The following is an 18490-nucleotide window of genomic DNA, read 5'->3' as shown; positions in this document are numbered from 1 at the left end:
TCCGTTAACACATAAATAATTATTTAAAAAAAAACATAGTTGCATACATTCTCATCATCATTATCATCGCCGCTCACTTTTCTTCACCAGCGGAAGAAAAAAAAATTTTTTATTAAAGACACGACGACCACGAGGACTACCACAATAATAATAATAATAATTAAAAAAACCCCGTTTAAAAATTTCACCCCTCGTCTAAAGTACACATACATACGTAAATTCAATGAAATAATAATAATAATAATAATAATAATTACAGAATAGATCTTATCAATGATTCCCCACCCTCTGTACCCCCCCCCCGTCCCTGCCCCCCGTTTATGTATACATAAAATAATAATAAAAATAATTTTAAAAAAAAATTTCTTCGATGTATTATTATTATTATTCTTTTTCCAATTTACTCCCCCCCCTCTCTCTCTCTCTCCCTTATCACTCACATTTAAATATTTAAATAATAATAATAATATTAATAAAAACGCGCCAAAAATATCATTTTCTTTTTTTTTTTGAATTTTTTTTTAAAAAGAAAATCATCATCATCATCATTATCATCAATATTACTACTACTACTACAACAACTATCAATCGTTCATTATTACTAATTGAATCATCATCATCATCATCATCATCATCATCGTCATCATTATTGTTATCTTATACTTAAAACTATTATTGTTATAATTATCATTATCATTATCATTATTATTATTATGATTTCGGCTCCATAATATCGCGATGAGTTAAAAGAACAAAAAAAAAACGTATCAAAGGATTAACAAACAAACAAAAAAAAAAAAAAAAAAAAAAAAAAAAAAAAAAAAAAAAAAAAAAATAATAATAATAATAATAAAAATGTGAGATTTTACCATGACGTGCGTAAGTGTAAGTGTGTGTGAGATACGATGACGTACGTGTTTTAACGTCACGTGGTACGTGACGTTCGACGAAGCGACAAAAAAAAAAAATCGATACAATTAATGTAAAATAAAATAAAAATAAAATAGTAAGAAAACGAAAAAAAAAAAAAAAAAAATCACTTTTTGAAAAATGGCGCCATTTCCCCCCCTCCCCCCTTTCATCATAATTGTTCGCGGCATTTACAAAAAAAAAAAAAAAAAAAGAAAAAAAGAAAAAAAAATTGACTGAAACTGATAACTGACACGTAAATGACACTGACGGCGGCAAAATTGACTCTACTATAGAAGAAGAAAATGGTCGTCGGGAGAGAGAGAGAGAGAAAAAAAAACCTTAAAAGAAGAAACTAGTGAGAGAGAGAGAGAGAGAGAGAAAACATTTGACGTGACCAACGACCTTTTAAAAAGAGAAAAAAACAGAGAGAGAGAGAGAGAGAGAGAGAGAGAGATAAAGAAACTATTCACGAATTTAACTGTAGTCAAGATACAAATTTTCTTTTTCTTTTCGCTGTCGTGACTTTTTTTTTTTTGTCTGTAAATTTTAAATTCTTAAAGCTAAAGAGAGAGAGAGAGAGAGAGAGAGAAATCTAATCAAGACGTTGTCATACGTTGATGAATTAACTTTCTTTCTTTCTGTCTTTCTTTTTTTCCTTTTTCTTTTCCTTTTCTTATTTAAGAGATCCTGACATCTTGAAGATGCTACCTTCTGGTTATTAAACCGTTCGTGGTACTAGGCACCGTTGGACACATTTCCAATTCGACTAACAAAGGAAAGTGATCTGCAAGAGAGAGAGAGAGAGAGAAAAATTTCATTTTCACACGCATCGGTATTAGTAGTATACCTGATTCATTTGTCAAAAAGATTAACGAATGCGTACCTGATGGTACGTGCGGATGAGGACATCCGACGACTTTGTTTTCTTTCAGCCAATCGGCGTTGACGGGTCCCAAAAGGCCCAACGGCGTCATGCTTTGCTTCGAATAAAATATATAATCTATAATGCCTTTGAATTCAAATCTGAAATGAATGAAGAAGTAGAAAAGGTGAAGCTGAGTAAGCAGACGACGACGACGATGACGTCAACAACAACTCACGTGTAATTAGTGAACGGCATTATGTCTTCGCTGTACGCGGACGCGAGCTTGAAGGAATGTGTGAATTCGTTTGGTTTTTCACAACCGGATATCTTTTGCAAAACCGACTTGTACTGTAATTCTTTGAAATCCGGATGATCCGCCGACACTCTTCCCGACGAGAGAAATTCAATGACACCCGAATCGGGGAGGGAATTGAAATCTCCGCACAGCAAAAGTTGTACGCAATTCGTTTCCGGTTTGTGACCGGGACGAAAATTGTGACTCGCTTCTTCCAAAATGCTTTTCAATTCGTACGATAACATCATCGTTTGTATTAATTTGACATCACAGAATTCTGGGTCCCAGTGTATGTGAGCCGTGCACACCAATATGGGTTGATTTATTTGATTCGGATCAGGTGGCAACCCTGTAAAATAAACACACACACATGAAAAATTTCATTTATGATGATGATGATGATGATGATTTCATTTCATTCAAATTAATAAAAAGTTTGTTAAACTTTCCACCAGCTAAAAGAAAAAAAAGAAAAATGTAAAATTTGGTAACGAAAGCAGTAAAAATAATAATAATAAGATTGATGACATTTTTTATTCGACATCATTTTTATTATTTTTTATTGATGATTATTTATCTACATATTAATTAACATGATAATTTTGTATGATAGCACTTTTCCGAGTTAATTCAATCAATCGATTTGATTACAACAAACTAGAGTAAAAAAAAACATGTGAAGTGAGCATGTTCGATTGTGTTTTGGGTGTGAAGTACATCAGTTCACTCGAATAAGTTTCACTGTTAAAACATCACTATGAGAATGAAAACACTGTATAATAGTATGCAAGGATAAGCTATTAAAGGTCTTTGAGAACAATCTGATGCCATTAAAGCCATGAACAATCTTGATGCTGACAAACTGCACCAAGACACTCCAACGATGCTCAATATGATTCCCACAAGACTGGTCATCGTTAGAAAAATTGACAGCGTCGACAAGCCAACGATGGGAAGCAAACAGTAGCCTAGTATGGAAGCCACGGACGTGAGAGTGACCGTTCCGCTCGTGTTCATGAGAGACAACAGAAAATACATGAGAAGGCAACCGGTGACGACGAGACCGTACAAATATCCGAAATTGGCTTTCCCACCGGAAACGACGAGGGTTGCACCCAGAGTCAAGCAAAATGCCAAAGGACCCGCCAAATCCGTGTCCTTCGTTAGAAAATTAACGTCGTCTACCAATCCCTGTTTGTGAAACGGATTCAAAACGGCGAACGTTTTTTGCATTATCCTGTCCGGATCTATACCCAATTCTTCGAGTAACGGTGGTTCGTCGTCGAATTCGTTGAATCCGGTCGTTTTGAATTCTCCCTGAACGCCGTAACCCTCGCCCGTGTAATAATTCGCCTGCCACGAATCGTTGGGTACGTTTTCATATTGACTAGTATCTTGAAAATTCAATTCCGAATGAAATCCGACATTCGGATCCGGCGATGGATAATTATAATTATTATACTGAGATTGATTTGCCCAGTATTCTTCTTTCGTTTGATAACCCGCCATCTTTGTAAGGATACGGTAACGATAACTTTTCCTTTAAAACATTTATAAAATCTCAAAAAAAAATCACTCGACTATCACTAAACATAATCAAAATAAATATGGCGACGACGTGTGAACAACAACACGGAAATGACGTCGTCAATTTACCAACACCACTAGCGCGCGTAGCGACGAAAAAAATAACTTTTATTAAATACACCACAAGATGTCGCTCGCTCCGTGGCGCGCACATTAAATTAAAGTCCCCCAAAAAAAAAAAAAAAAAATTTTTTTAAAAACTTTGTCGAATTCATTAAACTTTTGTTTTTTTTTTGGGGGGGGGGAGTTTGTAAAAAAAAAAAAAAAAAGGTTTAAACTCACCATTGTCCCAAGCGGCTTCTTTAGTTTTCAACAAAGCTGCCAATCCAATGTTATCCTTTGGCATAACTCGATTCAACATGTGATCCGATCCTTCAGAATTCGCCATAGCAAGTTGATTAAATTCGACTAAGTGATTTTTAGTTAACGAAAATCTATCGAAAGAAAAATAAAATAAAAAATTTTGTAAGAATTAAAATATTTCGAACACCCAAAAAAAAAAAAAACAAAAACAAAAACAAAAATGGCGGCAAATTTAAAGTCCAATCAACTCGAATCCTTTCGCCCTTCAAAAAAAAAAAAAAGGAAAAAAAAATTTAAATATTTCGAATCGAATGCGAAATTACCCATCATTATTATTATCATTATCATTATCATTATAGTTAGTGCAAAAAAAATAGTCACTTATTTATTGATTTATTAAATTCTGCTTTCGATGTACGACGAGATTCGAACGAATTCGTACAAATTCGATACCTTTAAAAAAAAAAAAAAAAAATTTTTGGTACACGGCCACAATTATTCGAATGTTTCGCTAGATATTTTGCCCGTTCACGTATTTCATTAAAAAAAAAAAAAATAAAACAAAAATATTTGGCAATCCGCACCACCAGGACCGGATGTAGGGAACGAAAAAAAAAAAAAAATGGCGAATACGTGACAAAGTATTATGGCAAATCCATAATAATTTTCTTTTTTTTTTTTTTTTTTTTTTGCACAGAATGATACTCGCACACGCACACGCACACACACACACACGCATAAATACCACATTACACGCGCTCCTCGTTCAGAGATGAAGAGGAGGAAAAAAGAAAAAAAAAGAGGAAAAAAAAACTTACTTTGCGGTTCTGTAAAAAATGGCGCAGCCATCGACAAATTTCCTGTCATTTTCAGACATTGTTTTGGCTCTGGATTTCGGTGAGAAAATTCCATCGTAGCCGTCTCTTTTCAATTCGGGTAAAAAGAAATTATAAAACTGATCTGTTTCTACTTCCTGTTTCCGAGAAAAACAAAAAAAAAAAAAAAAAAAAAATTATCGAAAATCAAAATTTCTTCGTGCCACGTCAAAAACAAACAAAAGCACAAAAGTGCTTCTCTCTCTCTTTCTGACTATTTGTAAATTTGTTTCTATCTCTCTCTTTTCATTCCAAAAAATTAATTTCAATTAAAGATGTAAGGAATCGACAGAATTTCGGGAATTTCCCATTCAAAATTTTCCTTTACATCATCATCATCATCATCATCATCATCATCATCATCATCATCATCACCATCAACATCTCTTCCTCCCCTTCCTCCCCTTTCTCCCATCCCCCCCTTCGTTCCCCCTCGTCTTTTTTTCTCCATAGAGTAATTAAAACGCATTTTTCGTTTCGCGACGAGAAAAAAAAAAAAGTAGGATATGTAGGATTTTCTTTATTTGTATCAATATTATTATTATTATTATTTTTATTATTAATATCAATGTCAACACACCTGTCTGTTCCGGATGACCTCAGTTTTCTTTAAAAAAAAATAAAAAATAAAAAATAAAATAAAAACAACAAAAAAAAAACCAACATCCACAGCCATCTTTGACTACCACCATATTTACGAGAGATATGACGTCATCAAATTATATTTTCTTTTTTTCGCGTATTTTAAACGTTATTGAAATTATTTATTCAAGGTCAAATTAAACCTTTTCCATTAATTAAATTCTCATTTTCTTTCTTTTTTTCCTTTTTGTCAAGAACAAACAAACGAAATTGTGTCGTTCGAGAAAATTCGCACGAGGGGAAGAGACAGAGAGAGGGGTGGTAACACCCCGTAAGACGAAATCATTATCATCATCGTCATTATTATTATCATCACTTTATCATTTATGACATTTTATAAAATAGCAAAAAAAAAAAAATTTAAAGTTAAATCAAACATTTCGATAAGTTTTCTCTCTCTCTCTCTCTATTTCTCCAGACAATTCGGAGTTTTAGAAAAGAGAGAGAGAGAGGGAGAGAGAGAAAACCTCCTCCGGCAAATTTGGCAATTCGAACCATAAACAAACGCACACACAAACAAAAAAAAAGAAGAAACAATTATAAAAAAAAAAAAATCGTGATAAGTATAGGTTTTAAATTAAAAAGAGAGAGAGAGAGGGAGAGAGAGAGAGAAAAAAGCACAAGCCGCATACAGGCACGTTTCGCCATTAATTCAATAATTATTTATTATTATTATTATTATTTTTTTTTTTTCTTGAAATCCAATCAATAAAACGTTATCGATCGATCTATTATATTATTTGTTAAATCAGTTTATAATAAAGTTTTATTTAGTTGCTCAATTAAAAATAATAATAATAATAATATTAATAATAATATTAATAATAATAATATTAATAATAATAATAACGATAATAATGATTATGGTAATACTCAAAGCTAAAACTACCCTCTCCCCCCCAGCCTGATTCGACTAAAGCGTGCGGTTGGGAAAAAAAAAACAAACATTCCAACTTTAACGTGTCACCAGAAAAAAAATAGTAATGATAATAATAATAATAAAATCGCAAAAATAGATTTTCTGGAAAGAAAAAAAAAGAGAGAGAGAGAGATGAAGAGAGAAAGAGAAACAACTTGTCTTTTTTCGTTTCGCACCCAAAACGAGCTAGCTGGATCACCTTGTCGCGAAGAGAGAGAGAGAGAGAGAGAGAGAGAGAGAGAGACATAATGTTATTTATGACGACGACGATGATAATGATAATAAATTCAAACCAATTTAATTAATTAAAAGAAGAGTCAACGGGGAGGGAGAGGGGGGAATGAGTCGGCACCGAAACACCGACACAGGAGGAATGGGATCGAACCATCAGGAAGGTAACGAATGATGATAAGAGTACGATTGAGTGACCTTTCGTGGTTTTTCTTTTTCTCTTTCCCCTTCACCCCCTCCCTACCTACCTGTAAACTAATAATATCGGCAGCATAATGTCTTATTTCTTCCAAAATTCCCTTTTTCCTGTATTCCCAATCGAGTGCCCAACTCGGACAGTATCCGTACATTTGCCTCGTCGCGTATTTGTCGCAGAGAACGTTGTAACACATCACTGTGAAAATACCTGAAAAACAAAAAAAAACAACAATAATAATAATGATAATCTCTCTCTCTCTTTCTCCACAGCCACGTGTCTCCCCAGCAGCAGACACGGGGGGAGAGAAAAAAAAAGACAAAACAAACAAACAAAACAAAAATTATTCATTTGTTTATTTATTTATTCAACCATTCATTCATTCATTCATTCATTCAATCACTCTCTTGAAAAAAAAACAAACGTTCGTAATTTGAATAATGATATTATTCGTAATTTGAATAATTCCGCGTGGAAATAATAATAATAATAATAATAAATAAATAAATAAATAAAATCGTCGTTTTCTTTCTGAGGGGGGAAAGGGAAGAAAGGGGAGGGGGAAATAACATGACTCGATCGCGTTCGATACATCTCGTTCGATCCTTCGATCTATCGAATTTTTTTTTTTTATTCGGTTTCACAACAAACAAACAAATCCTAATAATTACGATTTGAATTTTTTTTTATTTCGATGGAGGATCGACAGGTACGAATTCGTTAAAAAAAAACCAGTCGCCGGGGGGGGGGAATTATTTTCGGGGTGAATCGATCTATCGATCGATCGATCGATTTTTACCCTACGGTCATTTATTATTATTATTATTATTGTCGTTATCATCGTCATTATTAAAATGATGGTTTCACATATCATCAATCATTCCCCGACCTAATGCGATACCTGAACAAAATCAAATTATTATTATTATTATTATTAAGGTTCGAGATTTTTTTTGCGTCGTCTTCTGCTTTTTTTTTTCTTTACTCGTTCTTCTTATCATACGTTTTCCCCGTTTCGAAACGATTTTCATTTAAATTCGAATCGACAATTTCCGGAAGTAGATTGAAAACAAAAAAAAAAAAAAAATTATACAAATCGATGTATATATATATATATATATAATTTTTCCATCGGAAAATTTTCCACCGTAAATCCTTATATAAGAAATAATAATAATGATGATGACGATGATAATGATAATAATTATAATAATAATAATGATAACAATAATAATAATAATATATATAAAAACGTAATTATTACGAAATCGCGGACGGATGCTGCACGTCGCATTGCGTTGCGTTGCGTTGCGTTGCGCTGCGCTGCGTTGCGTTACGTTACGCGATAATAATAATATTAATGATAATAATAATGATAATGATGATAATAATAATAATAATACAAATTTTAAACTCATTTCACGTACACAACACACACAAACACAGGCACACCGTTGTGCGTTGACCAATCGTTGTTAACAAATCCTTTTTTACCCGATTACGACAATGATTTAAAGAACAATAATAATAATAATAATGTGAGGAACAACGACAATTAAAATACAACGTTTAATAATAATAATGATAATGATAATAATGATAGTGATGAGAGAGATTCAAAAAACTTTGGCAGTGTAAAATAAAACATTCGAAATCGTTTTAATGCCACGTTTGATTATCACAAACGAAACACGGTGAGTGCGTAACAACACTCCTGTGACGTCATTTTTCTCTTCTTTTCCAGACATTTAAAAAAAAAAAAAAAAAAAGAACAGGACTCCGCGTCATTTGCATAAATAAATAAATAACGAAAATAAATTTTTGATCAAAGTAATTATTTATAATAAAATATTAGACGCATAAACAACATAAACAACTTGTTTTTATTATTGTTGTAACCTCTTCTTCTTCTTCCAAAAACGGAAACGAACGAACAAACAAATAAATAAACAAACAAACAAACAACTCGAACTCGACTTCTGTGCTCTCTCAAAGTCATAATTCTTTTTTTTCTCTTTTTTTAAAACTTTTTCGGGTTGTTATTGTCGGTTTTTGTTTTTAAAACAAAATACGTCGTTTGTCTTCTCGCCAAAATACGATGAACGACAGGATTCGAAGATCGTGGGTGGTGGGGAAGGGGAGGCGAGAGAGGAAGAGGGAGAGAGAAGGGGACAAAGAGGGGGATGTGTAGATGACACGTGTTGACATCGAGCCAAAAATGACAAAACAAATCACCTGTAGTATACCTGTCTTCGTTGCCGTCTCGTACCTTATTATATTCCTTTTATTTATTTATTTATTTATTTCCGGTTTGGGGGAGGGGAAAACAATAAAACAAAAAAAATTTAATAGCAGACGACATTAACGAATAGCAGACGACAAAAAAAAAAAATCTTTACTTTTCTTACGCATTAGCTAGGAATCATAAATCATTTCGCGACACGATCATAGGGGACAGAAGAAGGGAAATCTCTCGTCTGCAACCACGTGAACTTCCTACCCGGATCCTATCCCCGAAAACTTTTAATAAAAAAAAAAAAATTATTATTATTATTATTTTCTACTTACACGTCGGTCTCGTTCTATTTGGTCTTGTCAATGGAATCCACGGTCTTTGTGGCGGATGGTTGGCCGTAACTGAAAAAAAAAGAAAAAAAAAACAATCAGTAATAATAATAATAATATCATTTGAAAAATCATATTAGAAAAAAAAAACACGTGGCAGGAGAAAATCCGTTCCTTTTGAAAGAGAAAGAGAAAGAAAGAAGAGAAAAACTAATGAAAATGAAACCTGGAAATAAAAACAAAATTAAACAAAAACACAAAAATAATAATAATAACAATAATAATAATGATGACGACGACGATGATGATGATGATAAAAATCGTGAAAGTTTTCATTTTTTATTATACATCATAGTTGCCAGAAGTTTTGTTTTGTTTTGTTTTTTTTTTTTTTTTTTTTTTTGTTTTTTTAAATGATGACAAAATTTTAACGAGTCACGTTTGTCATTGTCATAAAATGATTTATCCGTTGAAATCAGTCGTTAGTTAACTTGCCACAACAACAACAACAACGACGACGACGACACAAACAACAACAACAACAACAACAAAAAGTTATTCTTCTCATAAACCGCGTTCGTAACAACTATAACTACTACTACCCATCCTCCTCCTCCTCTTCCTCATTCATAACCACCGTTTTTACTTTTTCTTCTTTTTATTTTCATTCACAACAAAGTGATTCATTTTTTTTTTTTTTCTATTGCCACGTTCGAAAAAAATTTTGTTTTTTTTGGGAAAACGAAAAACCTTAGTCACGGTTATATATTAAGCAATTTCTATTATCAGACGTTTGCATTGTTGTTAAAATAATAATAATGATGATAATAATGAGCTTTACCTACATTTTAAACAAACATATTAAAATTCCTTTTCTCTCTTTCTCTCTCCCCCTCTTTCTCTTTTTTTTTTTTTTTTTTTTTGGTAACATCTCTCATTCTATCACCTTTCGATTCTCACACTCTCCCACGTGTTGGTGGTACCTGGAAATCCATTTCCCGATTTTTCTTTCTTTCTCATTTGTTTGTTCGTTTGTGTTTGTACAAAACACAAACTACTCAGTTTGTACAAAACTCCGCGTACTCCGATTAATATTTTTTTTTTTTTTTTGTTATCCTCATCATTCATAAACGTTGCCCAACTTTTTTTTTTTTTCGTGTAATCAGATTATTTTCATCAACGGTTGGTTTTTCTTTCGCAATTTCTATAATTACGTTTGTGCTCCTCTTGCTTACTTTTTTATAAAGAAATCTGTCATCGCAGCCGTGACAAAAGATTAAAAATTTCGAAAGGTTTTTTTTTTTTTTTTTTTGGTTAATCGCACGTTTCAAAATCGTTTCGAAAAATGAACTCATTGCTGTGATTGCGGTCGAATTTTTTTTTTTTTTCCGTTTGCTTGCTTGTTTGTTTGTTTGTTTATATGTGTCGATGTTGCGATAACTACGACGACAAGATAAAAAGAGAAAGAGAGAGATAGAGAGAGAGAAAACGCAACAAATTTTCATAAGGACCATAATCAACCTAATCAATCATTTTTTTTTCCATTTCGCAGTTTAGAATCAAACCACGTGGAAAAAAACGGATTTAAAAAAATTGTCGATGCTGCCACGACACACGCGCGTCCTCACTGCTACCACTACCATCGTCAACGCCGTTACTTTCACTTACAAAACACAACAAAACGATGACAAAACAATGTTCATAACAAAAAAAAAATGTTTCATTCAAGGCCGGTCAAAGAATGTATGGATTTTAAATTATTATTATTATTATCATTATCATTATTATTATTATTACTATTATTACTGTTAATTAACTAGAAAAAGAAAGAAAACAAACGAGCGAAACAAACAAACAAACAAACGAACAAACAAATTAACGTATCGCAAAGAAATTGAAAAAAGACGAGAAAGAATTTCCGGATCCGGCGCGGTAATAAAAAAAATTTCACGTAGTATTTGTTACGGGTACGTTCACCATTTTGAATGACGGGTCCCCCCCCCCCGCTTTTTCTATTTATTACTTCGTTTCCCTTTTAACCCGAAGGAAAGAGAATTGAAAACAAAACAAAAAATAATGGCATAAACGGAAAACAAAAAAAAAAATTCCCCTCCCCCCTGTCTTGTCTCTTCAACTTGTCAATCACTAATAATAATAATGATAATAATAATAATTTATTTCTTTTGACGTTTGAATAAATAAATAATAATGATGATGATGATAATGATAAAACGAAACGCGTAAGTCCGGTATATGATTTTATTGTACGTTGCCGTCGTTTTCCACCGTTCGTGGAGGAAAACGGGGGGAGTAGAGGGTAGGAGGGGAGGGAAGAAGAAGAAAGAGGGGAGGGAAGAACAAACGAAAAACAAGAAAACTGGTCTGCTAATATTTTCCTCCTCGTGAATATCAATCAATTGATTGGGGGAGAAAAAAAAAATTTTCCACGATGAAAACATTCGAGAATGTTAAAAGAGAGAGACAGAGAAAAAAAGAGAGACAGTAGAGAGAGAGAGAGAGAGAGAGAGTGAGAGAGAGGGGAGATCCTTCTCTTTCTATGTGGTAAAAAAGGAACACGATGATGCAAATGAGACGCACGGAGAGTTTTTCCTCTTCATTTTCCCGGAGGGGCTCTCTCTATCTCTCTCTGTCTTTCTCGATAACCGGAATCCATCGTCGTCCATCTTGAAATTCTGACGACCATCGACGGCCAGAAGAAGGAAAATTTTTTTTTTTTTTTGCGTACACGCTAAAACAGCAATTAACTTGGCACGAACAAAAAAAAAATTGTTGGCGAGCCAAGCTGTCTAAGAAAGCAGACCAATTTAATTCGAGAGACTATATAATTAACGGACTCACTACGAACTGGAATTTTGTTTTCCACAAATAATAATGATAATAATAATAATAATAATAATAATAATAATAATAATAATAATAATAATAATGATAATAAAAGAAAATGATAATGATGATGATGATGATGATAAATTTAAATCGACGGGACAAAAAATTAAAGGAATTTGAGTTCACGAGGAGTCAAGTAAGTTGTTGTTGTTGTAAAACCCTCGAGGCTACATATTTACCTTTTTCCCTCCCCTTCCCTCCCTCTCCTGACAAAATGACAGAAACCAGTAATAGACTAGAAGTGGAAGGAGAGAGGAAGAGAGAGGAAAAGATCCAAAGGAACGACTCGGAAAAAAAAATTGAGAGAGAAAAAAAGAAAACTTTAAATGGTAGTAACCGCAACAACAACAACAAAAAAGAGAGAAGAAGGGGGGGGCGGGGAGGCAGCATATTCAAAAGGCCAAATTTCAAATTCGAAAAAAAAAAAATTTGCATTTGAATCCCTTTGAGCCATTTTTTTTTTTTTTAAACAAACAACGAGGAAGTGAAAATTAATAACGAATATAATTTTTTTCTTTTTTTCAAGGTTTTTAATTAATTAATAACCGATCGATTCAAAATCTAATCGCAAAACAAAAAGCGGGCTACTGTACAAACACCGCGAGCAAACAAACAGGGAAAACAAACACGAGGAATGGCAGACGATGTTTAGAACGATAAAACAAGCAAACCAAAAACTCCAAAAAAAAAAAAAAAAAAAAAACTCCAGAGAGAAAGCCGAATCGAGCTTACGGAGGAACGATTAACAAGAACGATTTCGATACGATTCGATACGATACGATATCATCCCCGATTTCGAGTGGGCGAGACGCCATTTTCTTAGTGAAAGTGTTTTCATCGGAACATGAAAATTTTAAATGTCAAAAAACGAACGACGAACGGGGTGACCTCAAAAATAAATAAATAAATAAATAAAAACTCGTTTGTTGACCTTTGGTCCTCGCTTGTCTTTCTCTCTCTTTCTCTCTCACTCTCTCGTCCCACGCATTTTTTTTTTCCCGTTAAATTGTTCAGTTTCTCAAATCTCACCACCCCCGCCCTTTTCTTTTAACCTTTTTTCTTCCGTTTCATTCGCCTCCTGGAATTCAAATGTTGATAATATATAACCTTCGTAAAACCCAAAACAAACAAACAAACAAACAAACGAAAAATTTAAATCGTTACACGTGATTTATGATAATTTTTCCAGGGTTTTTCTTTTTTCGTCTTTCTTCTGAAACCTACATCACGTGATAAGAAAAGAACAGGAAAGAAAATCGTCAAATACCAAAATCCTTCAAATGTAGGGAGAGGGAGAGGGGGAGGGAGAAGGAAGATGAGTAGGTTCCAGTTCCAGAGGAAAAAGTTTTCCATAAACATTTTCAGTTTTTCTCAATTTTTGTTCGCGCCATTTTTTTTTTTTTTTTTTTCAAATTTCAAAGCCTGAATATCCGAAGAAAAAAAAACGTTCCTAGAGTAAACAATCGTGGAAATAGAAAAAAAAGAAGGTGGTGGGAGGGAAAATAGTCGCCAAATCGATAAATTCCAATCTGCGTCGATTTTCCCTTTTATATCTGCCCCTCTCTCTCTCTCTCTTCTTCCTCCCTCGACTCCCCGCTTCGTGACTCTCCGCGACGCGTATAATAATTTTCTCAATAAAAAAAAGAATAATAATGATGATGATGATGATGATGATAATAATGATAATAATAATAATAAAAACAAATAAAATTACGCATTTTTCCTTTTATATAAATATATTTTATCTAGTCTTTGGTCAAAAACAAAAAAAAAAGTCGAGTCAATGTCAAGTTCAAGGTTTCGCGTTTGTTTTTTTTTTCTTTTGCGACGTAACAACAACAACAACAACAACAAACAAGAACAAACATGTTTAACACATGTGAACTTAAATTATTATTTATTTTCAATTTATTTTTTTTTATTTGTTGCTAGATTCGATCGACATTTGCAAAACAAGAAGAAGAATATTTTTTCATCACCACAAAAAAAAAAGACGTGGCAATAACAATCACCGTCTTTTTTTTTTTTTTTCTTCTTTCTCGAATTGAAATATCACCACGACCACGACGTTTACAAAACTTTTTGCTACCGTTTATTTAAAAATAACGATAATAATAATATTAATTTTTATCGATAGATAAAATCGATGAATTCGATTATCGAATCGATTAATTATGCATTCGCGTTTATAACGGTCGTCGTCGTCGTCGCGTTCAAAAAAAAAAAAAAAAAAAAATAGGAAGAATCACAAAAATCAGTCAATGAACTTTTAAAAAAAAAAAAAAACGACAACAAACAACAACAACAACAACAACTACAACAACTACAACTTACTTAACCGTAACTAATTAACTGTAAAATAAAATGAAAAGAAGAAAGGAAAAAAAAAATTTTTTTCTTTTACGTCATTCAAAAACAAATATTCCGTTTGTAACGTTTGACAAAAAATTTTTGCCATTTTTAAATTTCGACAAACGAAAATGGCGGGAAATTTTCAAACGTGTCGACGACGATGGCTATTACCACCCCTACCACCACCACCCTCGATTTTTCCATATTTTGTTTTACTTATTTTTCGTGGTCCCTCCCTCCGCCATCTTTCATTTTTTTAAAAAGTAGTTTTTCACCTAACAGAGGTTTTCAAACAAACAAACAACAAACACGTCCTGTGATTTTCGAAATCGGTGGTGAAAATGACCAAAAGAAAATTGAAAATCATTTAACTAATTAATAATAATGATAATAATAAACTTTTTCCGTTTAGAAATCAATTACGTTCGATCGAGCTGAAAAATCGGACGTACTAAAAAATTAGCGTGGGACTAACAAAAAAAAAAAAATCGGGTGGGCGGCAAAATAAACGATTTATGTATTTAAAATTGCGTTTTATTAATTACACCAAAATCAGAAGAATAAACGTGGAAATAGAAAAAAAAAAAAAAAAAAAATTGGCGACCTGAGATGTGAGAGAAATGAAAACAACACTCGATAGAAAAGTTCCAAATTTTTCCCTTTTTATTTTTTTTTAAATTTAAATATTTTTTTTTCTTCTTCTGCCACGTTCTTTTTTCCAAACGAACTTAAAGTTTGAAAATTCAGACCTAAAAAGTTTAGAGTTTTGCCTTCGACTCGAATCATTTTTCTTCAATTTCAAAAAATTTGAAAAATTTGTCCAACAAACATAACAAAACAAAAAAAAAAAAAAAAACAACCGGCATCGTTTCCTTTTCCGCAACAACAACAACAACAACGTAAACAACAACCAAACAAACATTCGTAGGAAATTACTCGTAATGATCTCACGAATACAAATTCGGAATCGTTTAAATTTTTTTTTTATCGTCGTCACCGATCTAACACGGATACATGAACAAACAAACAAACAAATAAACGTTACAAGTTTACCTTTGCCGACACTTTTCCCTTATAAGCAAATAGAAAACACAACAAACGATTTGCCGTGCACGGAATGTGACGGGGGACGAGGCGGGGGGAATTTTAAACTTTCGCTCCGATTTAATCATCACAATAGAAAGAGAAAGAGAGAAAGAGGAGGACATTTTTCGAACCGATCGTGTCAGCAGGCGGACAGTCAGTTTTTTCAAAACAGCATCCGTCATCGAAAATTCGTTTCCTTTCGTACAATAATAATAATAATCGTCATCGTTAAATTTAAATCCGGAATAATAATAATAATAATAATAATAATAATAAACGAATGTCATACTACTGCAGAGGCGGGTATAAAAAGGTAGGCTAGAATATAAAAAACAAAACACTTGACCGCTACCCAGGTACCTAACTAACCTTCCTACCTTCCTTCTTTCCTTCCTTCCGTTTTTCTTTTTCCTTCTAACCAATGATAACCAACACATCGAAACAAATTTTTGTTGTTGTTGTTTGTTAAATTACGTAATCAAATCAATAAAAACAACAACAACAACAAAAAGTGGGCAGTTTTGTCGCGAATCGATTCATCGATTATTATTATTATTATTATTATTATTACGTATTTGTTTATTTTCCGATTAAACCACTCATCATCTGGAACCACACACGCACGCGCACACGCACACATTTTGAACTTGACACAATTTTCCAAATTCAGTCAGGAAAAACAAAAACAAAAAAAAAAAATTTTTCGAATGACAAAACTACGATGATTCCTCCTTCTCCATTTTTTTTTTCTTTCCACCTGCGTCGAAATTTATTCTCTTAACTAACCTTCGGAAATTCCAAAAAAAAAAAAAAAATCGATGCGAAATCAATACGAGAGAGAGAGAGAGAGAGAGAAACCATCGTGAAATTTCCACGCGTACCTCTCTCTCTATCACTCTCTCTCGGGTGGTCTCGAAAAATCAAAAAAATCATTAATTAACGTCGATTTCAACTTTTTTTTTTTTTTCGAGTTCGAACGGTAGTAATTATACTAATAATAATAATAATAATAATTTAGCTTCTTTTAATGGTACATTTGCAAAAAGAGAGAGAGAGAGAGAGAGAAAGACAGAAAAAAGTGAAGTCGATTGGAAAGCACATCAACCCTAACCTAAACCCCCCACATGGAATCAAATCGAACAACAGAAAATATTTAAAATTTTACATTTTTTTTCTCTCTCGATCGATATATCGATCTATCGTTCGATATATCGATACATCGCATTGGATTTTCGACAAACGACAAAAAAAAAATTTCGTGAGAAAATTTTTGTGTGTGTACCTAAGCCGAAAGATGAAGACGAAGAAGAAGAAAAAAGTACCAACAACATGCGTCACGTTTTTCTCTCTCCTCCCTCTCTCTCTCTCTCTCTTTCCATCTATCTCTCTCACTCTATTTTCTCTCTCAACATCGAGCAATAAAAAAGAAGAAAAAAAATTTCCCAGTATAAATAAAAAACCGAATTTATTTATATTCTCCATTTAAACAAAAGAACATAAAACAAAATAAAAATGTCGGGTCAGTTACTGGCTTGATATCTACAAAACGTGACGGTATTACATACACATGTATAAAATATATACACACATACGCATATATACACGCACGCGCACGCACGCACGCATATATAAGTATATGTATGTATGTATACGCACGTATGAGAAAAAAAATTTTTTTTTTTTTTTTCTACGAAACCTTTTAGAATACGAATAATAAAATCACTTTTGGCTTCTACCAACGTTTCTTTTAAAAAATTTTTCATCGTTATCGTCATTAGTAGTAGCAAACGAGCAAACGAGCAAACAACCAAACAAACAAACAAACTAACAAACAAATTTAAAAAAAAAAATGTAACAAAGTGAAAGTTTTACACGAGTAAAACGTTCGTGACGTAAACGACGACGACGACGACGACATCAAATCAATTTTAATTTTTATCACTCATAATATTATCATTATCATCATCATCATCATCATCATTATTATTGGTTAAATATGACGTCACAACAGGATCACTCACGTCACGTTTGACTATAAGTTTATTTACCGAGTCTAATGATTACAAAATGTAAATTCCAGGTCGATGCGATTTGTTTTTCTTACGAATCCTCTTCCTTCTCCCTTCTCCAGACAAATCCCCGGGAAAAAAAAATCAAAACAAACGAACAAACAAACAAACAAACGTAATTTGAAAAAAAAAAAAAAAAACGAAAACGGAATATAAATTCAAAATCGAAAACAATGGCGCAAAAAAAAAAAAAAAACAAAAAAAAAATTTGGCAACGTTTGAAACCATCGTCAGGAAAATTTTAATTAATACATAATAAAGAGAGAGAGAGAGAGAGAGAGAGAGAGAGAGAGAGAGAGAGAGAGAGAGAGAGAGGAAGGGAGAGAAGAGAGAAAGAGAGAGAATTACGAGTATTAGAACGGGACGAAATTTTTTTGGGCGGCGAACGGAAATCTACGATCTGTCTAAAGCTTTCCCCCAAATAATAATAATAATAAAGAAAACCGTCGGAAAATTTTCGCGGGTTTGATGTGATGATTAAAACAAAAATGGCGGCCCTAATGCAATAATAATAATAATAATATTAATAAAACAATTCGCTTCGTTTTCTCCGCCGATATAATTTCCTTCCCGTGTATTCGATTCCCTCCGGCAAAGACGGAAGCGGGGGGAAAAAGAATGATGTTCGAGGACGTCGTCGTCACTTGACCTCCGTTTGACCTTTTCTACTTCTTCCTCTCCTCCGC

The 18490-nt window shown here is 33.0% G+C and overlaps 1 protein-coding gene across 1 annotated transcript; it reads right to left on the bottom strand.

Annotated features, from left to right (window-relative positions):
* Positions 1–1616: 1616 nt before the first annotated feature.
* Positions 1617–10410, bottom strand: Phum_PHUM129580 (CCR4-NOT transcription complex subunit, putative; the record flags this gene model as incomplete). The annotated part of the gene is made up of 9 exons (XM_002424417.1): positions 1617–1696; positions 1796–1935; positions 2013–2421; positions 2846–3612; positions 3938–4093; positions 4781–4935; positions 6878–7035; positions 9394–9462; positions 10374–10410. The coding sequence occupies 9 exons, from the start codon at positions 10408–10410 to the stop codon at positions 1617–1619; spliced, it is 1971 nt and encodes a 656-aa protein (XP_002424462.1).
* Between the last annotated feature and the right edge of the window lie 8080 nt (positions 10411–18490).

Source organism: Pediculus humanus, genomic scaffold (assembly GCF_000006295.1).
Source record: "Pediculus humanus corporis 1103172107475 genomic scaffold, whole genome shotgun sequence".
NCBI classification, from domain to species: domain Eukaryota; kingdom Metazoa; phylum Arthropoda; class Insecta; order Psocodea; family Pediculidae; genus Pediculus; species Pediculus humanus.
Note: the sequence above shows the minus strand (reverse complement) of the source record. Positions and strands in the feature narration are given on the sequence as shown.